This window comes from Rhipicephalus microplus, chromosome X (genome assembly GCF_043290135.1).
Source record: "Rhipicephalus microplus isolate Deutch F79 chromosome X, USDA_Rmic, whole genome shotgun sequence".
In the NCBI taxonomy this organism is placed as follows: Eukaryota; Metazoa; Arthropoda; class Arachnida; order Ixodida; family Ixodidae; genus Rhipicephalus; species Rhipicephalus microplus.
The window spans coordinates 79,948,667-79,973,126 of NC_134710.1; the positions used below are offsets into that span (position 1 = coordinate 79,948,667).

General features: G+C 43.8%; 1 protein-coding gene and 1 long non-coding RNA gene across 3 annotated transcripts in view; one reads left to right on the plus strand and one right to left on the minus strand.

Annotated features, from left to right (window-relative positions):
- LOC119176152 (queuosine 5'-phosphate N-glycosylase/hydrolase) overlaps positions 1-24,460 on the plus strand; it is a 53,852-nt gene that overhangs the window by 25,638 nt on the left and 3,754 nt on the right. Inside the window, exons 5-8 of one of the 2 annotated variants that reach the window (XR_005110433.2) lie at positions 708-831; positions 5,784-5,969; positions 6,992-7,112; positions 8,356-8,423. Coding sequence is in view for 1 of the 2 variants with exons in the window: in XM_037427300.2 (XP_037283197.2) it covers positions 708-831; positions 5,784-5,969; positions 8,356-8,423 (378 nt within the window). In the remaining variant the exon portion in view is untranslated. The remainder of the gene's footprint in view (positions 1-707; positions 832-5,783; positions 5,970-6,991; positions 7,113-8,355; positions 8,424-24,460) is intronic. The other variant, XM_037427300.2, reaches the window with a different exon arrangement.
- The window catches only part of LOC119176153 (uncharacterized), a 58,556-nt gene that overhangs the window by 21,731 nt on the left and 12,365 nt on the right, over positions 1-24,460 (minus strand). The window lies entirely within an intron of this gene.

Consider the following 24,460-nt stretch of genomic DNA (forward strand, 5'->3'; position numbering starts at 1 on the left):
GTGAATGTCATTGAAACAGTTTTGCTGAAGTTTGTACTCATTTGCCAGGCATTGCACGATGAGCGAAAGTGGGAGAATGCATCTTCAAGAACTGTGTGGTCTTCAGTAGAGTTTGGTAGATAACAAGAAAGAATGTGCAGAGTAACAATAAAAGGCAGTATGGAAGAACTGTCAAGTTCATAGAGCATGACAGGTGTTAATGGAAGAAGGCAGGTAACTTAGCCATGTAATCACTGTACTGATGATTTCTAGATTGACGAGGGCACATTGACAGTTTATACCTGCCACAAGAGAGCATATTGAGCTCAAGAGGAAGATGATGTTAAGGACCATCTAACACCAGATACTAAAGCAGAGAGAAAAATGCAAGTAATATAATGGTGGAAGGTACTCGCTAAAGGTATTCATAGGAGGAGGTAGGGCCAATAAAAAAAGAAAAAAGTTTTTATTAAGTGTGCAGCATGTAAAATGAAATTTTGAACTAATTTTCTATTTCATGCTTCTTTGGGAACTTTATCCTTCTGGCAATATTGAAGGCTAAGGTTTTGTTAGGTGGTAACAATGAAATGCCATTGTAGAAGCAGTATGCTTAGTTAATGACTAGTTGCAAGGATGTCACAATAACCTTTTCCACTTGCTTTTAATGACCCCAACTCTTTTTGTAAACCTGATGTCCTTATTTTTTCTTTTCCGAACCTTGGATACAGATGTATGGCGGATCGTTTGCCAACTGCATTCGAGAATGTAAACACAGCTGCCAAACACTTCTGGGAAAGGTTGTGGAAAAGTTCACCTCATTTCAAGATGAAGGAACTTTTGATGGTGTTAGAGGTTAGTGAGACTTGACACTGTTACAAGCAGCATTGCCTCTCTTGTGCTTGCTACAAATTCGTGTGGAGCAGTGTAGCTGTAAACTTAGAACATTTTACTGACACTTACATGGAATATAATCTGGAAGACCTACACATAGTCAATGACGCTTAAGGGTAGATGCAATTTGGAAAAAAAAGTTGTATTAATCTGTAGCTCAGAGCAAAGAAATATTTTGCTGTATATATAGTCTTTTATGTTCATTTCAAATTTGTAATTAGTTTTATAGTAAGTTGCACAGTTTTCATTTAGTGCCATGACAATGTGAAAAGCTCATTTTGGACAAACATTTCATGCCCCTAAACTTTTATGGTTCTGAGCCATTATGGCTTATATTGTTACACATTAATTTTAGAATGCAAGTAACTGTCAAGAAATTGTGCATAAAACATTTTGATGGTTGAGAAAAATTGTAATGTCAGAATTATTAGAATTCTCAGCCCACAATAATTGCTTACTTTAAGTTCCTAATACTTTTACAGGCTATATCAAGTCTTGAAGGAGATACTTGTACCCCTCTGTGTTAAAATAATAATAATAATAATTGTTGGGGTTTAACATCCCAAAACCTCCATGTGATTATGAGAGACGCCGTAGTAGTGAAGGGCTCCAGAAATTTCGACTACCTGGGGGTTTTTCAACGTGCACCTAAATATAAGCATGCAAGCCTCAAGCACTTTACCTCCATCGAAAATGCGGCCGCCATGGCTGGGATCCGATTTCGCGACCTGCGAGTCAGCGGCTGAGTGCCTTATCCACTAGACCACCTTGGCGGGTTCATGTTAAAAAATCTGTGCACAACATTTTATTCCGATCGGGCTATCAGAAGTACCAAAAGCATGATGTCCAAACTGAAGAAGTTGCCCGAAATTGGATCTTGAGAAAAATATATTTAAAAGGCATAAGAGAAAGCTTCTTTATGTGGAAAAGATATGTTTTTCAAGATGACTTATTTCATCATGAGAGCTTCGCATTGATGGTTATTTTGAGCATGTGGCCTTAGTAAAGTCCTCATGCGAAATGTAATAGCAAGTAGCCAGGTGACAATTCCCAGGGGACTCTAGACAATGTGCACTTTTTATTTTTTTAGCAGCCACCTTCTACTCTTTAAAAGCGATTTTAAGCTTCTTTGAGTTTAATTATAATATTCAGTTTTTTTGTCGTCAAAATAAAAAAACTTGTTGAAGCAAATGAAAACAAAAAAATATGTAATTTTGGAAAAATAACTTGTGTTTTTTGACTCATGAGACTCTTAACGGGGTCGAGAAATGTTTTCAGAAAATTTTCAACTACGTGTGTATTCAAAATCTTGGCTGTGCATTCAGTACTATAGCTTGACTCGTTTCATTGTCTTGGTTTACTTAATAGCTATAAAACCACAATTTTGATTTCCCACTGACATTCCCTTCATCTGTGCAGCTGACGTCACTTATAGTCAGCTAATGAAAAACGTCGTCGACAGAACATGGTGATGCAGCGATGTTTGCTGAGTCATAGTTGACCGAGGTTCGTAGCCTCATCCCGCTTAGATTGCGGCACCGTAAAGTTGCCACATGTATGTTTTCGACTTTGATAAGCTGTGTGGCCCTTTCTTATGACACACACGATAGCCATAGACTAAGCCACCCAAAACACGCCGTGAAATACAACCTAAGGAATCTAGTAAAAAAAAGAAAACCAAACTGGGATGCTGCGTCGAGCGAGTGAAGGCAACACGTGACAAAGCCGGGATGTACTTGAAAGTGGAATGAAGCAGATCGCTCGTTATTCCATAATATACATAGCTCGGAATGCAAAAATTGCTGTTTTTTTTGCCAGGATCATTTTGGAGCAAAAGAAAGATAACGCTCTGTTAATAAATTCTCTTACCATGACGTTTTGCTGACTTTGATGTGGAAATAGCAGTCCAGAAACCTCATGGCTATATATAATATATAGCCTATATAATTTAATGTTGAAATAGTAGTCCAGAACCTCATGCATATATATATATTAGCAATGTCTACAATATCAACCACATGTCGGTGCTAAATAAACTAAGATGACTGCCCGGGGGAAGATAGCAAACGAGTAGGAGGACATGGAAGCGTGTTCTATGACATGTTTGAACAAATGCATGACACCATACAGCTTTTATTACGTAACATTGAAATAAAAGCCCCATTTAAACAAAACTACCCTTAGATTAATACGTAAATGTGAATGCTTGGAGCACCACCTTTCATTTTGTGGCAGGGACAATGAAGCTGAGCGGGCATGTGGCACAAGTATTGTATCATTGTTTTTGCTTATTTGTTTTAGTAGAAACATCATGAAATTAGGTTTTGTGTGAAGTTAGCCTAATTATTCTGGGTTAATTAAAACATGAGAACCCTATAGATACTTGCAGGGAAAGGAGGGTTCGTGGTATAGTTTGGAAAATTTTGTGAAATCAGTTTTTGTTATAGTTTGACTGTGTCAATTTATTCATGAGTATCCCACTGGTGACATAAATAATTCATCATTCTTAGCAATCATAATATGGTGACCTCCATAAAAAAGGGCACTGAAATACTAAACATAGAACTCAACTGTGTGTGTCTGTCTATACTGCGCATTATTCTACAACATTGGATGCTACACTGCCACTTCTTAGAATTACACATAATGAGCACCCATTGGAGGGGTTACAGCCTTGTCTATCACCTAACCAATCACAATGCATATATTCTACCATGTCCCCACCCTCCCCTTTCAAAACCCCTGTTCACTGTTGGTTTCACAGTAATAAATTGTGACAAACCAAAACACCATCTACGTACGTGCCACGCCTCAACTATGTCCCTCCCCTTCTTTTCATATACAGGCACTGCTTGTATTCAATAATTTAACTGCCCACCTTATTATACTACTGTATTATTCAGATTGTTTGGTGGTAATTGTGTCATGCATACGAAGATGTTTACCATGATGATTTGAAATTGCAGGCTAATTTGCGGGCAAAAAAAATGGGGTGTTGCATTCAGTGGTGTACGAATGACACTTGGCTCATCAGTATCTGTTTCCATGACAGTGTCTCTATGACGCCCCGCTGCAGTGGTCTAGTGGCTATGGTACTCGGCTTCTGATCCACAGGTCGCGGGATTGAATCCCGGCTGCTGCGGCTGCGTTTTCGATGGAGGTGAAAATGCTGTAGGCCTGTGTACTCAGATTTGGGGGCACGTTAAAGAAGCCCAGGTGGTCGAAATTTCCAGAGCCCTCCACTCCACTACGGAATCTCTCGTAATCACATGGTGGTTTTGGAAAGTTAAACCACACATAAATCAATCAATCATCACAGTGCGACAAATATGGCAGTTTAGGTTCATGGATGCATTATTAGTGGTACCGAAGGTAAAAAAAAAAGTAGAAGGTACAAGTATTTTGGATTAGTTTGTATATACTTGAGACCTATGGTGTACATGTAAATACTTCATACAACTCCACGAAGAGAGCTGTATTCAGCCTTAGGCTCAACCTGTGCACTGCAAACCCTGAAATAAATTTCTTGTTCATGACCATGGAAATACTTTTTATAGAATACATTGAAGGTATTTGTGATTGTTACTCATTAAAGAAAAAGGAATTGCCATGAATTAGTCGCACTTCAGTAACTAGCTGCTGGGTTAAATATTGCAACTATCCTTCCACTACTAAAGTATGCTGACTCTCAGCTCTTGCTGCTTTAGAATTAAATAGAATGTTTGACCAGTTAAAATTCACAATTTAATATTTGTATAATGTTAAAATAGTGTTGCAGGTCTAACTTTCGGCTTTCACCACTTTAGCCATTCTGTCACAGCGTGTTCATAGTGAGGATTACCACCACCAATGATGAAAAAAAAAGGAAAGAAAGAAAAAGAAAACTTCTTTTTTTTCTCGTTCTGCCCGAGGAAAACTGCTGGGCTTACCTTTAGTAAAGTTTATTCATTCATTCATTATACGAGTAGTCTGGGAGTGGAACATGGTTTCTGAATCTTAGTTTTTTTTATCACCTAATATGATTTTAGAGATTTAGACTCATTTATTTGATTTAGTGAAACAGTTGTGTGAGTTAATTATTCTATTTAGCTGAGTAGCACTTGCACCACTTGTTTTCTCTTGTGCTCATTCATGAGTTTTGGGAAATGTCAATATTGTTATTGTTGACTATGATCTATACTTCCATTTTTGTGGCTGAAACCATTTATGTGGCTGAGACCCTTTATTGTGGCTGAAATAAATAAAAAAATAAATAGTTCACATTTCAAAGGCCTACGCTGAGCTGAGCACAAAATTCAGGGTTGTGCACAATTTCACTGAATGTAGAGTTTCATCAGCTTCTTTGCAAAGGTAGTTTTTTTGCTGTTGTTCAATTGAATACTTGACAAACAATGTATGAATCAAGAGCAAAAGCTACATATTGTTTATGTGAAATTGATCTTGCATACTTTAGGTGAAATGAGAAGTTATTATGTAAATGCTAAATTATAACATGGATAGTAATTTAAAATGGGAAAATTATGTTATTTGCCTGATTTCCCACTGCATTACCACCAGGCAAAACTCCCTTTTGTGCAGAAATAATCTCCACCAAATGAGCTTTCATTACTTACATTAAATTTTGAGCATGTCAGTGAAGTAGCAGTGTGAAAACCCTCTTACCCCCGCATTCAGAAACACTTCTTGACTTGAACTTGACTTGAAATTGCCTTCAATGCAGCGCATTTGAAACGCGTCTGTGTATTTGTGTTGTCGCCACCGCCTAAAAACAGTGCGTTCGAAATGCGTTCGTGCTGCATTGAAGTCGATGGCAAGTCAAGTTCAAGTCAAGCAGTGTTTCTGAATACGGGGGTGAGTCTTTTTCACTCTTTCAACTAAATATTCTTTTGACATTTTCATGGCAACTATTGCAGTGTCATTCTACAAGCGTGCTCAAATACTTGTTGCTGACCTCTGGAGCTGCTTTGACGGAAAAGGCCTGGGCCATTTTGAGGATATTGATATGCTGACAGCATTTGCTGACTACCGTGTGCCCCAAGTACTAGCCTATTTTGGTGCTTTATGTTACTCTCCACAGCTGTCGTCTTTGCTTGCTAAAGGTGAATACCCGTGTTTATTTTTCTACATTTCTCTGCATTGCTTCAAAGTGTACATAAGTTAAATCATGCACATCGCTTTTGTTTTTGCCACTTATTTGTGAGCATTGCATATTATTTAGTGATTTGAGCAAATACTAGTTGCCTCGTTGCTTAGCTGAAGGTTTTGCAATTGCTGCTAAGTCTTGTAGCTAAAAATACTTTCTTATCATATTATTCTGTGATGTGTCTAGTTTGTGGACATCTTGTTGTGCTACATGTAATTTGTTCGTGAAATTCATCAGTCGATCACTTTTATTTTATTTTCACTCTGACAGAGAGGAAACAGCATTGGAAACTAATATAGTTTGACAGAAGTCCTGCCTCCTTTTACAGATGACAGCAGCACGTTGTGGAGACATAAAGAATAGGTGCAACACACTTATAACAAAATAATATGCGATACAAAATACAGTTTTGATAAAACACAGAAAATTTATATGCATATGTGCCTATGAATGCAAATTGGGATTTCACAGATATACATTTTCATACCTGATGCACAAGTCTATATACACAGGTCTATATACGCATATACACAGGTCTGATACACAGGTCTATATACGCATATGTATATGCTCTTTGATAACGTGTTCAACACGATTTCAACACGAGGGAAAGAAAAGAAAGAAAAAGAGAAAAAAATATCATGCACAATGTTAGTAATCTTTCTGGCACGATTGACAAAATAGTCTTATTGCTTGATTAGAATTGCACAGAGAATCAAAATCTGTGTTTGTAAGTTTATTAAGTAAGAATGGCACAGCATGTTTATATTAATTGTTTGTCATATTTGTTTCGAGGTGTAGAGACATTTAATTTTTCCTTATGCAGAGTATGACAAATAATGCGGTTTTCATTCAAATCGGCCAGCTAAAATGTAATAGAATTATTGGACTTTATGTTGATAAAAGTTTTAGCAATAGATGTATGTAGTTAGAAGACACTGCTGCTGTAATCATATTGGCCTATCTCTTGATTCAAAGGTAGCGTTAAACAAATGGTCCACTTGAAGAAGATGGAGTGGCAATGAAATATGCTTGGATTTCCTCCCCTGTCTGTCGTGGCACAATTTAATCTCTCTTGAGGAGATCAGCTAATTTTACAGTGAGTGACCAAAAAATTGTTTGCCATTGTAAATAATGCTTGCTTGTAGAATTTGAAAATAAAAGTGGTGAACCACATACTAAAATATTATCTCTTACCTTTAGTGCAGTATATTGCAGAGGGAGCATGCACTTGCAGTATAAAATGAAGTTTACTGTGCTTTCAAATTACAATGTGTTTGAAGTGGAAGTTTATCATAAAAATATAGCAGTGTTAAATAACTGTGAGGCATAGATGCGCATATTTTTTCACACTGGAAAGAACTATTACTATGGCACCTAGTTTCTGTGTCAGTTTTTTCATCATTGTGACCTACCTAAATTTGTCAAAAATTTTAGTGTGTGCTCTTATGATGTTAGTATTCATGCTTTACCTTGTCTATCCTCTATCCAATCTTCAGTACATGTAATCTACTCATGTAGATGAATGTAGGTCAGAAGTTTAAACTTCACCGGTATTCGCAGATTAGTTGGCGTGCCTCATGATTACATTCAACATATTTTAACATAGCGCACAATTATGCGTACACTAGAGAAGAAGGGACAAATCGCAGTGCTGTGTTTGTTCTTCTCTTGTGTCTGCATAGTTGTGCGCTGTGTTAAAATATGTTCAAGTACTGTCACCGATTGGCCAAGCTTTCAGTTATTCTACTATGTGATTACATTGTAATTTTGGCTCATTATATCCCATAAAGTATCATTATGTTGCCAGCTAAGCCTGACGAAAAACATTATAAGCCAACACATAAGCTTGATCAGCTTATTTTCTGGCTCATAAGTGTTGTTTATAGTGAATGATTGAGCATTGTACCGACTTGCACCCTGAGCAAAAAAGGGTAATAAGAGAGCCATGAAATATGACTTGCTACATTTTGGTCTAGAGCAGCAGCTCATCTCCACTGCTACTGAGCCATTATTTTGCTCATGCCCCATATCAGTCTTCAGTAAGTAAGATTGTCATTGTTTTTGTTGTCTCAGCTTCTGTGTCTACCACTATAACAAACTCAAAGGCAGAAGTAGTCGAGTTATGAAAACATTGAAGCCAGAAGCACAACTTGGCAGCGTTCATTAGCAAATTACTAGAGCTCTGAAAAAAAAAAAAAAGGTTTTTATGCCTTCATTTAAATTCAGACGAGAACACACTAAAAAAATGCTTAGTTTTGTTGTGCATCGAAAGGCTTCAAGTTATTTCAAGTTATGTAGGATGTGCAACTGTATTTTGGCTGTCATGTCGCTTGCCCCAGGATGCGTCTTGGAAAGTGGAAGCAGAGAAGAAATGGAGATTCGTGGAGCAACAATTCACGCATGTGAGGTAAGCAGGAGCTGTTCATTAATAGAAAAGTGACAAAGCTGTCATTCGAGACCTGGCAGAGATTGCCAGAAAAGTTAGCAGTAGACTCTCGATAAATGAAGCTCATTTGTATGAAAATGTTAGATAAATATAAAATGGTATCAGCTCATGTTTGCCACCCATAGGCACAACATTAACAAACCTTGATTTAATGGAACCCATGCTTTTTTTAAACTCTGGTCAAGCAAAACTCAGTCCAAGACTCCCATCTACCTCATTGTAATATGGAAAAGGAAAAAAAATCTGATAAAAAACATGTCAAATAGTGATGTTCTGTGTAAAGAAAGTCCAGTGTAGCAAGAAGTTGCAGGAAAGTTGACGCAACAGTGGTTCGTTCATCAGTGTTTGGCTAGGAAGGTAGCAATACCCAAAAAGGAACAGAGCAAGTGTCATCAGAACATTGCAGTCTGATTGCCACTACTACTTTGTTCACACTGCTAGAAATAGGAAACCCCTTATTACGCCTTTTTTTAGCTGCTTTGAAGGGATAGTAATTGAAAATATCAGTGGAAGTCATGCTAAAGGCCATGATTTTATTATTGAAGATGTGAATATTGCTGTTTTAGTGTGAATTACTGTTATAGAATAAACAAGATATCCAGTAGAAATTCTGAAAAGCTTTGAACATAAGGATTTTGCAGAATTGTTGAAGTCCTTTCATGCATGTACACAACTTTACCCAAACGTTTTCACAGTATTAGAAATAGAGCTTTTTTTTCCCCACAATATTAAAACACTTAGATACTTTTCAATCAATGCAGCATTTAGGAATTTTATTTTCTCTCTTTTAATAAAGCAAAGTTTAAATAAATTGAATACTTGCGTACCTCTGTCCCTTTTAAGGTTTGGTTATGGTGAGTCTACCATACTCGGAAGTCTTAAATTCTTGCATGCACAAGAACTTGTATTAATAAGCATGCAGACAGTTGTTCTTTCTCTTTACTGTCTTACACTTTATATTTTTGTGCATATAATTTGCAGTGTCTCTATGCTTTCCAAAATGCTCATTAGAGTATTAGACTTTGTTACTGCTGTTCAGAGCAGTAACAAAGTCTAATACCCTAATACAAAGTATTGAGATGTCACTACTTTTCCTGTGATATTATGTTTACTGCGCTAATGTGCATCTGCCTTTTATATACTGGTATAAAGTGCAGCTCTATAGTACACTCTGGAGGGATGAAGGAAGTTGAATCACCTCCAGCTACAATCTTGGAGGAAATCCGACGTTTAGAGACTGGCTTAGTCCCTTCCTCAGGGGTGACCGTAATGGTCAGGGAAGCGTCAACGCACTTTCTCCTAGGCTCTGTCTTTCCCTTTCCCTCACGTTTCAAAGGCCGTGCACGTAGATCGGAGGCATTGTTCCCCGGGACCGGTTCACGTTCATCTGTGTGTGCTGTATGTGCCAGGACTCAAGCGAGAGCCTTCTTTCCAGATTATTTTCCGCTTCTATGACAGAAGCGCCTTCGAAGTCACTCTTGTGGTCGTGCTCCTCACAATGCTCTGCAAGGGCACTGCGTTGCACCTCCATCTTCCTCACATCATTCCTGTGCTGGGTTATTCTTTCCGGGAAACACTTGCTCTCGCCTATGTAGCTCGCTGGACATTCCAAACACGATAATTTGTATACCACGCCCTGGTTTTGCTCCATGGATCGTTAGTGTTTTGCCGTGGTAATAAGCGTGTGAGCCACTGTTTTTAGATATTGTCAATTCGATAAGCGTGCATGGTCGCAGTGACCAAAAGTGGCCCCCTCCCTTTTGCCACACAGCGGTGGCGCTGCTGTCGCTTTGAGATCGGTGAAGGAGCATTGTCTGCTACCTGTGCATGCAGAACAGCAGAAAATTTGTTTCCAAATGTGCAGATTTTAGCTAAAGCAGCCAGTTAGGGCTGCACCTTAGTGGTAAATTTACTTAGTGGTAAATAAGGGCCATGCCTGTATCTAACTACTGTATGATTAATTCTGTGCCTGCAATGAATTAGTGGGGTGCTCAGGGGGTGGCACACCGGGCCTGCGCCGTTCTTTCTTTCCCTCTCCCCCCACCAAAATCTTTTGCGCTATTATTCACAGAGGAAAAAGGGACACTCGATCACACTTGCCTGTCTGGCATCCACTTCAGATCAAGATGGTACCCCTAGCCCCTGAAAAAAATTCTGCTTGTGCCTCGGCAATAAATAGCAGTCATCTGCACCTTCAGGCTGTGGATGATTTTAAGTGAACGAGCTTGTTATATTTACACATCGTATAAATTGCCTGAAGAATGTATTTAGAAACGGTTGTGCCTCTTTTTGAAGAGTTAAGAAAAAATAGACAGACCACACTGGCAGTCGTGCGAATTAGCACCACAACCCTCCTATGCTTTATATCAGAGAGCTAGCAGGGCTCACAGCTCACATAAATGGTATAATTTTTATGTAAAGATGCCTTTCATACACAAACTCTTTGGATTGTAGCGGAAATTATCCAAGCAGTTATGAGACAGGCTTAGAAAGTGAAGGAAGAAAAATTTAAGAAAAAATAGAAGGCAGTGCTATAGATGACACATAGGGAGTACTTAAATAACTTTTATTTATAAAAGCTTTTTCGCAAATTGTATTTCACATGTGACATGACGATCAAGCATGCTTGAGTGAATTAGCAGTTGAACATAGCAAACATGCCGACCTGCAGCCCGCTGGGCTGTCGAAGTGGCTATGCCTTCGACAAAAATACTGGCAATCAGCGGTTTTTCTTCAAAGCCCCAAATGACCCTGCAATTTTCAAGGCCTGGACAGCTGCTATTCCACGAAAAGACTTCCAGGTGACAGTCAAGATGTATACATTGGCGATCTAAATTTTAATCCGAGGACCTAATTAATTGCTTCGAGCACATCGTAGGCAGAAATGTTGTCGAAATTCCATTTGGTAGGTTGACACGTAATCCTGGTGCCGTTCCTCAAATTTTCTCGAACATTCCTGTACTTTTGTCTAAACCAGCGGCATTAAAGCTCAAACAAAAGCCACCAAAACTGAAGGAAACCACGAGTTTCGAGGGCCGTGTGTCGACAAGTGGTGGCGATTAGTCTGGTGTTAACATGGAGAACAGCGCTGTTGACGAAGCTACTGGCGTCCCCTCCAATGTAGAGTTGTGTCCAGAGGTAGCAGCTTGGTTCCTTGCATTATAAGACCAAACAAAGTTTCAATGCTGGAATTTCGAGCTTATCCAGGAAGTTTTTTTTTTCAATGTTGTTAGAAACAAAAATATTGTCGAAATCGACAAGGCAGTGGTGGTAACAAAAGACTTCATCGCTGTCCTCAGCTCTAGGGGGAAGCTTGTTCGTGCGCATACAGCGAAAATGGTATGGGAAGTCAGCTGAAACTCACGAGCTTGCAGATGGTATCAGCTTTTCTCAGTTATGTTGATCACCTAAAAATATGCATGGGCGGTCATAGTCGCTTATTCCCTTCTATTTCGACTGCAACATCAGCCCTGGAGATTCGGGACGTGTGGAGGAGCACTAAGTGCTTTGGGCTGTCCCAGGAAGACTTATGCCCACCATGCAAGAGCACTAGGTAGAATCAAAGAGCACGGTAAAAAAAAAAAGAGAAATCAATGGAACCAACAAGGCTTCACCAAAAATTACTCTCGACTACTAAAAACCTAAGAAAGACGGTTATTAAGGCCGCAGTTTTTCGAGAAAAAATGAAACACGACATTCGGAAAATCAAAACACAGCTTTGAAAAGTGTCTACCAGTCAAGTGGGTGAACTCATGATGGGCCTTCCTCCAGCAGAACAGCTGATGCAGCTGGTCGAAGCCTCACTGAACCCAAATTCGAAAGGCATTCCCTTATAATTAGTGTAACGCGTGCAGATGTCGGCAGAGGTAGTATGTTCATCTTTGACATCAGCCTATAGGCAGCAGGTCTCGATATTTTAAGGGGCAGGCAAGTGATCAGCCACTCGGTTATGTAGCACTACCCTCTTGCCCACTTCGCTTTTGAAGCTTTCAACACAAGACGAACAGCGAGTTTGAAAAAAAAAAAAAACTTCATTTGGTTTTGTAATGCAGAGGACCAAGTTGCCACCCGTGGACACAACTCTGGATCACAGGGGATGCCAGTAGCTTCGTCAACATTGCTGTTCTCCAGGTTGTCAGGCACATCGCCACCACTTGCCGACACACGACCCTAGAAATTTGCAGTTTCTCTAAGTTTCGGGGGTTTTATTTTGTGTTTTAATGCCGCTGGTTTAGGTAAGTGCGTAGGAATACTCGGGAAAATCCAAGGGATAGCACCGAGCCTAAATGTCCACCTACCATGTGGAATTCGGACAACGTTTCTGCCTACGATGTGCTTGTAGCAATCGACTAAGTTCCCGGATTCAAAATGTAGATCACGAATGTAGGTCTTGACTGTAACCTGGCTGGCTTTTTATGGAACAGTAGCTGTCCAGACCTTCAGAACTGCAGGGTCATTTGGGGTTTTGAAAAAGTGCTGCCGATTGCAAGTAATTTCCTCGGAGTTCTAGCCACTTTTCACGGCCCGGCACGCTGTAGGTCGGCATGTTTACTATGTTAAACTGCTAATTCACTAAAGCCTGCTTGATCGTTGTGTCACATGTGGAATACAATTTGCAGTGATCGAAATATAACCTTCAAGCTCCCGCCGCTGTGGTCTGAGCAAGCAGGCGCGCGCGCGCACACACGCGCACAAACACACACACACACACACAAGCAAACAAACAAACAAACAAATCTTCAACATTGCCGTGGGAAGTGGCGAGTAGCCGGCGGTGGCGGCTCGATCTCAACTATATGCCAGCGCCATCCTCGGAGCGGGCTTTTCCAACTGACAGTATCTAAAGCTATAGTGTGAGCGTTGAAGCCAGCTTATGAACTACCATGACACCAGCTTTTCTGAGGACCCTGGCGAGCTGTTCACTGGTTTCCAGCACATACGGAATGACAACTCGTTAGGCTGCTCTCTTTGTTCCCAAAACTCTCTTAAATGAAATTGCTGCTTAAATGGAACAACTGCCACTAATATGTTTGGTTTCCTATTTGAATACTGTACCCCTGTTTATCTCTCAGTAAACAAAACTCCTCTTTAAGTAAACACATTTTCCTGGTCCCTTCAGGTTTTGTTTAAGGAGAGACACTGGTCTGAAATTTTTTTTTTAATTTTCAGTATTTCTAGCTGAAGTTTTAATACAATTGAAAAAGGGTTTATTGACGACTGTTGCGACGGTGGTCCTACGAAGAAACACGATCGTGCAAGAGCAACGGTCAAGCAGATGCCGGCGATGATCAGCACGAGCCGAGCGAGCGAAGCCCAGCACCTAGTACCCAAGCGGTGGCGATGTTGCTTGCCAACGACGCTCTTTCTTCTTCACAATTTGCCCCCGCCGAAAAAGAGCCATCCTGGCGACCTAAGAGTCTGGAGGCAGAGGGCTATAATATGGCATAAGGCGGGCGACGTGGACGATGTCACGTCCACGCCGGCGCATGTCGTCAGATGGGGAAAGTGGCTCGATGAGAAAATTCACCGGCGAGGTTTGCTCCAAAACGCGGTATGGGCCCTCGTACTTTGGAACGAGTTTTGAGGAAATGCCGGGGGTTTGGTAAGGAACAGCCAGCCATACAAGTGATCCTGGGGAATAGCTGGGGCTTTGTGAAGAGTCGACGTTGTTTTCTTTCTGGCGCTGTTGTTCTCGAGACGTAAAAGTGCGTGCGAGTTCACGGCACTCTTCCGCATTTCGGGCAGCTTCGGACACAGATGGGCATTCGGATGCGTCAGGACGGTATGGAAGGAGAGTACCGATGGTGTGGGATGGTTCGCGTCCATAAAGAAGAAAGAAAGGTGAAAATCCAGTGGTAGACTGTGCCGCGGTGTTATATGCGAACGTAATGAATGGAAGAATGCGATCCCAGTTAGTATGATCGGATGTCACATACATGGCGAGCATATCGCCAAGGGTGCGGTTAAATCTTTCCGTGAGCCCGTTAGTCTGCGGGTGGTATGCCGTGGTCTTGCGATGAACAACATGGCATTCAGAAAGCAGAGACGTGACGACTTCTGATAGGAAGGCTCGACCTCGATCGCTTAGTAGTTCTCGAGGTGCACCATGTCGTAATATGAAGCGATGAAGGATGAAGGATGCTACGTCCCGCGCAGTGGCACTTGGAAGGGCGGCGGTCTCAGCGTAGCGTGTTAAATGGTCCACAGCGACTATAATCCACCGATTTTCATCTGATGTTGTCGGTAGAGGGCCATAGAGATCAATTCCGATCCGATCGAAAGGTTTGGCAGGGCACGGAAGCGGTTGAAGCGCACCGGACGAGTGGAAAGGCGGTGATTTGCGACGTTGACAGTCAGGACAGCCCATAACGAATTTTCGAACGAAATTATACATTCCGCGCCAGTAGAAGCGATGGCGAATGCGTTCGTAAGTTTTGAAAACTCCGGCATGACCACATTGGGGATCGTCGTGAAAGGAGGCGCAGATTTGTGATCGCAAGCTGCGCGGGACAACCAAGAGCCACTTACGACCTTCGGGGGCGTAGTTGCGTCGGTGTAGTAGCCGATCACAAATGGCGAAATGAGCAGCTTGACGTCGGAGAGATCAGGGTACCGCAGTGGTTGACGATCCAGAAAGACAGTTAAAAAGAGAAGCGATCCACGGGTCCTTGTGTTGTTCACTGGTAAAGGAGTCGAGGTCGAGAGATGCGATGGAGATAGCAGTGGTTCCGCAGGCCGAGTCGGGAGGTAAAGGCGAACGCGACAGGGCGTCGGCGTCAGAATGCTTGCGTCCGCTGCGATAGATGACACGAATGTCGTACTCCTGGATTTGCAGTGCCCACCGAGCTAGGCGGCCAGAAGGGTCTTTCAATGTGGCGAGCCAACAAAGTGCATGGTGGTCCGTTACCAGGTCGAATGGGCGACCGTACAAATAAGGGCGGAACTTGCGAAGCGCCCACACTAGCGCCAAGCACTCTTTTTCAGTGACGCTGTAATTGGCCTCAGCTTTAGTAAGTGTGCGACTCGCATAAGCGACGACGTATTCGGAGTAGCCCGGCTTGCGTTGGGCGAGGACGGCGCCTAGACCAACCCCACTAGCGTCTGTGTGAACTTCCGTTGCAGCTGTTGGGTCGAAATGCCGAAGAATTGGAGGAGATGTTAGCAGACTACGGAGCGTGGCAAACGCGACGTTGCAGTCAGAAGACCAGGATGAAAGGTCTGCATCACCGCGTAGGAGGTTGGTCAGTGGTGACATGATCGATGCAAAATTTCGCACAAAGCGCCGGAAGTACGAACATAGTCCGACAAAACTGCGTAATTCTTTCAGTGTAGTAGGTTTCGGGAACTCAGCGACTGCTCGCAGTTTTGCAGGGTCGGGTCGAACACCATGCTTGGAGACGATGTGCCCTAAGATGGACAGCTCTCGCGCGGCGAAGCGGCACTTTTTAAGGTACAGTTGGAGCCCAGCGTTGGTTAAACACGTCAGAACCAGTTGGAGCCGAAGCAGATGCGTAGGAAAATCAGGAGAGAAAACGACAATGTCGTCGAGGTAGCATAGACACACAGACCACTTCAGTCCACGCAGTGTGTTGTCCATGAGCCGTTCAAACGTGGCAGGAGCATTACAAAGACCAAATGGCATTACGTTAAATTCGTACAGGCCATCTGGTGTAATGAACGCAGTTTTCTGGCGATCAGCTTCTGCCATAGGAACCTGCCAGTATCCAGATCGTAAGTCTAAGGAGGAGAAGAATTCGGCTCCTTGTAGGCTGTCAAGGGCGTCGTCTATGCGCGGTAATGGATAGACGTCTTTCCGCGTCACCTTGTTTAATCGCCGGTAGTCGACGCAAAGTCGAATCGATCCATCTTTTTTTCGAACTAGAACGACAGGAGATGCCCAAGGACTGTGCGATGGTCGAATAACGCGACGGCGTAGCATCTCTTCGACCTGGTCGTTGATGACGTGACGTTCTGCAGCAGAGACACGGTACGGTCTTTGACGCAATGGCTGGTGCGAACCGGTGTCAATGTAGTGGTGCACTGCGGAAGTCCGACCCAATTGCGGCTGAGAAACGTCGAATGAATTCGCGAAGTGCTGGAGGAGATTAAGAAGCTCAGCGCGTTCATGGGCACTTAAGGTGTCGGCGATGGAACTCGAGAAGGTGTCACTCGATGAGCACTCCAGTGGGGAAAGGGCATGAAGTTCGGTCGAGGCGCTACTGCACGATTCGTCTGGCATGTTAAGGAATAAAGAGGAATCGAGGTACTCCACTCGACCGAGACATTCGCCGGCAAGTAGCGTAAGCGGTGCAGAAAGGGGGTTGTGGACGAAAATATTGCTTCGGCCCGCAGTGACGTCGAGTGTAGCGAAAGGCAAGGAAACGGCTCTGCGGCTCATGAAAATGTCGGAAGGTGTAAACATTACTGTAGCATCGTTATAGTCATCGCAGCAAACCGGGACAACGGCAAGAGAGGCTGGCGGAATTTCAGTGTCCTCACGCACGACAAGTTTTGGCGACCGCTCAAGGGTTTCGTGCAAAGGTTCGTCACACAGGTGCGAAAATTGAACTTCAGCGCGTGCGCAGTCGATGATGGCATGATGATTTGACAGAAAGTCCCACCCGAGGATAACGTCATGCGAGCACACCGAAAGGACGATGAACTCGACAACGTACATAGAGCCTTGGATGAATATGCGGGCCGTACAGGTGCCAAGAGGTCGAACTTGTTGTGCGCTAGCTGTACGAAGCGATAGTCCAGAGAGCGGCGTGGTCACTTTGCGTAGGGAGCGGCAGAGCTGGGCGGCTATAACAGAAACGGCAGCACCTGTGTCGACGAGGGCAAAGGTAGAAACACCATCGACAGATATAGCGACGACGTTAGCTGGTGAAGTGTGAGGACTTGAGCATTTCGACGACGGCGCAGTTCTTGCCTCTGGAACTGCGGCGTTCAGTTTTCCCGGTTGGAGGAAGCGGGTCTAGGACGCATTGGGGACAGTGATCGCCTGCGAGGAGATGGGGAGCGGGGAGAGTGAGTTTGAGGTTGGTGCGACCGAGACTCAGGAAAGTTAGTGTATCCATACTGCGGTGAGGGATAGGGAGCAGGTATGTGCATGGGCTGTGGGTCATGCGGTAACGGCCGAGTAGCGTCGTGGAGTGGTTGGAAGCGACGGCGACAATATCGTGCCACGTGTCCTGGTGTACCGCAGGCGTAGCAGATCGGTCGATTGTCAGGAGTGCGCCAGGAATTGCTGACTCGCGGTGCAGCCCAAGGTGTCGAAAGAGGGGTAGAGTGGGGAGCAACTGCAGGCATGGGTGGCAAAAGCTGCTGGCGGGGTCTGCTGCGTACCACCTGGGCATAAGTAAGAGGCGCGGCCACGGGCTGCATAGCCGGCGCATGGGGAACAGTCACGGCCACAGGCTGCTGGTGGGCAGCGACGGGAATAGCCTGAGCTACCTCTTCGGCAATAACGTCGCAGAGTGGTGAGGGCAGACGAGAGGACGGCGGCTGCTGCGTGAAGGGAATCAACGACAGTTGCCGAGCTACTTCTTCACGCACGAAGTCTTTAATCTCTTGCAGGGTTGGTGCGTGGTCGGGAACGGAAGTGAGACTGGAGAGCGAGTCGGCGTGTGAGGAAAATGGCCGAGTCAGGGCGCGCTGCTTGTTCAACTCGTCGAAACTTTGACACAAAGTAACAAGTTCCGCAACGGTGGCAGGATTACGGGCGAGGAGCAGCTGATATGCTCCGTCATTTATCCCTTTGAGGATGTGTTGAATCTTCTCCGACTCGGGCATGGTGGTGTTCAGTCGGTTGCAAAGTCCAATGATGTCTTCAATGTAGCTGGTGAAAGATTCCGTTGGCTTTTGTGCGCGAGTCCGCAAGCGTTGTTCGGCTCTGGACTTGCGGACTGCGGGTCGGCCAAAAACGTCAGCAAACAAGGTTTTAAAGATGGACCACGTCGTGATGTCGTTTTTGTGGTTGTTATACCACATTTCGGCCACGTCAGTGAGGTAAAAGATGACGTAAGTCAATTTGTCCGCGTCATCCCACTTGTTGTTTGCGCTCACCAGTTCATAGTTAGCGAACCAGTCTTCCACGTCGGTCTCATCAGCTCCGCTAAAGACCTTGGGCTCTCGCAAACGAAGAACGCCGGGGTTGCTGGGGGATGGAGTGGAAGAGGCAGGTTGCGCGTTGTTGGTAGCCATGATGGGAGGTAGCGTTCGGTTGCGCAGCTCCAGGTTCAGGCGACGGCGAATGGCAGCACCCAGGTTCAGGCGACGGGGAATGTCAGCACCTTCCACCAATTGAAAAAGGGTTTATTGACGACTGTTGCGACGGTGGTCCTACGAAGAAACACGATCGTGCAAGAGCAACGGTCAAGCAGATGCCGGCGATGATCAGCACGAGCCGAGCGAGCGAAGCCCAGCACCCAGTACCCAAGCGGTGGCGATGTTGCTTGCCAACGACGCTCTTTCTTCTTCACACAATATGTATTTTTAACAGCTGAAAACAAACATGCAATTAGTTTTTTGCTATCACTTTTAGATTTTTAAATATTGACTGTTACATAAACTTGCATTCTGCCCAGCCTTTTGACATCTTCCTCATAAAATATTGCTACAAATTTGATATGACAGCATTCCATGAAGGTCAGGGAGTGCAACAAAACCATAATTTTATTTTTAGCTTTATTGGTACCAGAGTTATGACCTTAACAAGTATACTCATTAGAAATCTGAAACTGCTGCTTAAGTTTGTTGCTAATTAAATCACTATTGTAAATAAAAATATTAAATTTTTTTGTTTTCTTGCACTAATCAATGTATAAGCTTTCAAGGAATTATCAAAATCCGACTGCTACATCAAAAGATACTGTGGGCAATGGCTTAGGGTGGGATGAAAAATGTTTTGAGAAAACGAGAAAAGAAGTTTAGGAACATGCTGAGCACTTATATTTAACAAGAAAAGGTGTGAAACGGTGTATTAACCATGTTAGAAGCCACCAGGAATGTAGTCATCATCATTCTCCTTGGTGCGCTTTCTTTTCATGGCATGCTTGAAGTTTTCAGCATGCTCATGCTTCTTCTCCGATGCCACTAGTCGGCGACTGTCCTTTTCTGAGCATCTTTCAGCGGCCACAACACTCTGCTGCAGGTGCAGCTCCTTCAATATGGCGGCATCTGCTCTCCCTTTGGCAGTGTTGAACCTTGCGACAGCTTCGGCCACAGCAGCTTTAACGGTGAAAAGCGACGCGTGTTTGTTTTTGGACACGAACGACCAGATGACGGAGTGCAGGCTCTCGTTTGGGTTCTGTGTTTTGCCTCGCTGACAACGCTCCAGCAATTTCTTGTCAGAGAGGCGCGTGTAAATAGGCCGCAAGGCATCAACCACATACTCTGGCAGGTTGTAGCAATGATTCAGAGGAATCTCCTGCTTGGCAACAGCCTTGTTGTACTTGCACCATGACTCTTCACCAGTTGGGCAGTAAGAGTGCTGAGGGCTTGCATCAGTAGATGCTACGTGATAAAAGGTTGCCCAGACAGCATTATTCATGGCCTCAATGCTTCCTTGGTTGCTTTGTAAAGCCCATTCATAGTATGACGTGAGCTTTGTGACCAGCTCGCCTGTCAGTTTGCCCTTGCCGCCAAGGCTTGGCTTTCCTTCGGCTCTTTATTTTTGCAGGAGGTTTCGAAGTGCTGTGCCCATGCGCTTATGCACATGGTTGACACACTCCTCTTTTTCTTTTGGCACGAGGCCATATACCTGTGCCTCCTGCAGACTGTTGAAGGCCCGGCTGTCTCCATCACACAACATGGCTGTGTAGCAGAGCCCATGTCTCTCCAATGAGCGGCCAAATAAAATTTGTGCTGCCGCCACCTCCATTTGTCCTGGCTTACTGGAGGTATTCTTTTGGCAAGTGTGACCAGCTAGCCACTCGGTATACCTTGGGTTGTCCTCCTTCGGCCCTAGCTGGCAGCCCAAACAAAAGTTCGATAGGACGACGAAGTCGAGCGCATAACCCGTGAACAGTTCAATCACGGTCTCTACACAAATATGGGATGAGTGGCCCCTGGTCAGCCAAGTCCCATCAAAGGAAACGGCGATATTTCCAGGATTTCTATAGTTGAGTTCGGAATACACCGTTTTCACGATGCTCGCGCAGTCGTCAATAACGCGCGCGGCAGGGTTCATTTTCAATTTCACATAATCCTGGTATGTCTTGGTGTGCAAGCCTCTCCGTGAAGTATTTAGGGCGGAAAAAAATATCGTTGAGCGCAGTTTGCCCATTTCCTGTGCTCATCGCCGCGCGAACCGCGAGCACGTTAATTTCGAAGGCGCCGTGCGCTGCGTCCCCCCCTGCTCTCGGCGAGCTCTATACGGTCCTCAGTTTACCGCACTTGTTACATGTGAGAACAAGTTTCGCGCCATATTCGCGGTCTTCCTTGGAGATTCTGCCAGGCCCGCCACACGCACCGCACTTCATACACTGAAGAAGTTCGTTGACCAACTCTAAGCTAACGACGGTGAACGGCGTACCAGGCGTTGCGGCTCCATCCGAGTCTCGAAAAAAAAGACCGCTTGCGTTTTGTGGCAGACTTCGATGAAAGATCTTGCAGAACATCGCTTGCACGACACTCGATGGCCACTTTTTCAGCGTCGGAAACCAGGGGAGTGTCGACACGCACAGCTCTCGTGTGATCTTGGGACGCGGCTATCGCGTCCGCGATCGCGGGTGCCGCGGCGGTGATAGCGCTGGCACAGCCTGCTTCTTCCGAGTTCTCGGCGGCAGAAGGTCTCGCTGGTGATAAGGTGCGGGCTCTCGGACGCCGTTTTCGCCTTTTTCCGAACGCATGAGCACTCCGAAACTCCGTTGACCGCCTGCCATTGCACCTAATACACAGCCGTTGTTAGGCCTCTACGCATAATGGCGGCTTGCACGCCGCTGTCTAGCAGACGAATGCCTTCGCGTCCATTAGGAAACCGGGAACTGTCCCACGTGACAAAAACGCACCAATTATGTGCGAGTATTTAGTTTTTTTTTATACGCGATAGCTGCGTTGTTGCTAGACGAAAAACGTTCTTCTGCTAGGAACAGACAATAGAAAAATGCGTGTTTAAAATGAGATCAAAATGGCCGCGCTACTTGGTGCGGTTCTCGCGCGCTGCGGCGTTGAATACGACCGTTTTTGAGGTGGTTTCGGAAGCGAAAATGGTCATCAAACTGACTTTGCGAGCCAATAACTTGACAAATACGCATTACAGAGCTATAATATTTTAGAAACAGCTTCCTTAGACCTTAATAAGTATGAAAAAAAAATACTTCAAAAAATCGGTTTTTCGGAAAATTTTCGGCCTCCCATACCCGTGTCTCCCCTTAAAAAGAGTCTACTGTATACCGATGGCCTTGAGAGAGATGTTCTCTCAAATGCCGCTGTCGAGTATCCATATGCCTTCCATCATAGCTGCAATGATCTTTGGTAGTGGCAGACACGTCATAGTCGTGTTGAAATGGTATTCCTTTGCCAGCACGTCGTGCTCTGTTGGGGAGAGTTGCCTGGAGGACAGGTTGACGACGAAATTCTCGTTGACTGTACTGCGGTGGCGTTTTTCTTGAAGCGTTGCAAGCTTGCCTTTGTGAGCAGCTTGTTGCTTCCAAGCTGTTGTTTTAGCCACATTCTGTGTGAGTTCTTCCATTGATGGAAAGATGTTGGGCAGATGATGGTGAAGTTGCCGTTGGAGGTCTAATTCCTTCTTCTTGATCACGCTGTGGCATTTATGGATCTGGGTGTTTAGCAGATGCCTTTCAGCTTGCGTGCACATGACGATCTTGTTGCCCTCCGCCAGGTGCACCATGCGTTTGAGCTGAAGGCTTCGTGGTACTGCGTTTAACTCCCGGCAGGTCCTCGAGTAGTTGAGATGGGTCTAGTAGGTCATGATGCCTCACGCCACGTGAGGAAGGGGCCAAGCCAGTCTCGAAACGTCGGGTTTTCTCCAAGATTGTGACTGGAGGTAATTCGACTTCCTTAATATTCTACTCAGCTAGACAGACTTCTGTCAAAATGTTTACATGTAAGTTTGGTGGGATGGCATGACAGAAAATAAATGAAAATTGGTGCAGTCACATCCCAATTAACACCACAACCTCAGGGCATCCTTAAAACATCACTTCAGGACTTTTCCAGTATGTTTTCATAGCAACCTTTGTGCAGCTGGTGTGGTGCTGTAAGCCGTGATATAATTATTTATTACTACTTATAATTTATTTCTTTTCTGGTTATATTTACATACATCAAAGGAAAAACACCTGTGCGAAGTCTTTTTGTATGTGTACTTTATCAAGCAACAGAGAGGTGACAATAAGTGCTTGACTATGACAGTACAACTTGGAAAGCTTGTTGACTAAAATTCATTTACTTTAACAGTAATTAGTCACAACTAGTTATAAGCACATCTTTTTCAGGCATCCGAGTCTGAGCAGTCAGAAAAGAAAAACAATATTAAAGCAGTCAACAGAACTCAATCTCCCATGTTTGTAATCTTCCGTCAAAGTAGGACACAGTGCCCTCATCATCATGTGTAACTCATAAACACTTTATTTTTTTTAAAAGTTTTCTAACTAAAAGTGCCTAGTTTTTTTTATTGCTGATTTGAGTATGATTGTACTAAAGAGCAGCTAGTAGATGTTGAAAAAATATTTGTACCACATACTTAGTCAAATGAACACAGTAAAGTTGATCTTTGAATAATACATAGGAAGCCAGCTACCTGCAAAAAAAAAAACCTTATAAACAAAACAGTTGCAGACGCCACCTCTTTTTTCACGCTAGTAGGCTAAGCACCCTTGGGCTATTTAGCTTGGAAAGCTTCGGGACTCTGTGAAAAATTTCAAAACATGGAATAACGCAAAGCAATTTCACTGGGGAGCACTTGCGATGTTCACTTACGAGCTGTCTTTTTCATCATTGGAGGAGCTGCTCAGTTTACCGTTATTGCTGTCTTCACTTTCAGACACACGATAAACATTGTATCCAAATCATAATTACTCGAAGTAGATAACGAAAATGAAAAGCTCTTCTTTGTGTTGATGGGCCTGCTATGCATGAGTCGCCATCACTGCATGCCATCTCTCCATACAAAACCACGCTTCTGCCACAGAAGAAAACTGAATTGTCGTGTGAATGCTGCCATTTAGTGGATGACACGCAATCTAAACCATAGACGAGTGCTTCTTGTCCTAAACACTACAGAGGAGTATCTTTTCTGCTACGACAGGCTCTGCTTATCCAAAGCAGCTTGAAGAAAGTTTGGGCATGACGAGCTCTGCTCGTCTAGAGCACTTAAAGGGGCCCTGCAACGCTTTTTTGTCTGTGTTCTGCAGCACTGTAGTTTGTGTAGTGCTGAATACTGAAATGAATGCAAAAAGAATGATTGATATTGGTACTCGTAATAAAAGTTATTAGCCTTCAGACCTCGAAATTTCAGCAAACAATAAAAAAAATTACCTTTTCGCATTTCGCTCCCCCACTGACGTCAAAGGCTGTTTCAAATCGCTGTGCACCTTTTACAGAGACGTACCGGATGACTCGCCTCGTGGTGGCTGTTGTTCAGCGCTCGTGGCAATATTTTGCAATTGTTTTCACATTTTTATATTTAAAAATGGAAATCCTTTAATATCTTATGAAGTATAAAAAATGCTTTTATAATTTTTAATGTATAATAGTGTGGCTATCTGGGACTGTATGAATATTATGCGTGACTTGTCCCGTCGAAGCAATCAAAACGCACAGCCTATGTCGTCACTTTCGCATGGTGAAGCGTGACTTCTAATTTCAAAAATAGCTGCTGTGTGTTGCTCTAGTCCGAAAAGAGTGTAGTTTCTTTGTACAAATAAAATTATAACAGCTTTGTTTTCAGCATTGCGACTCGTGCAGTGATATCTGTACATTCCACAGTTCGAGAACAAGCGGTGTCGCAGGGCCTGTTTAAGGGGCTAATG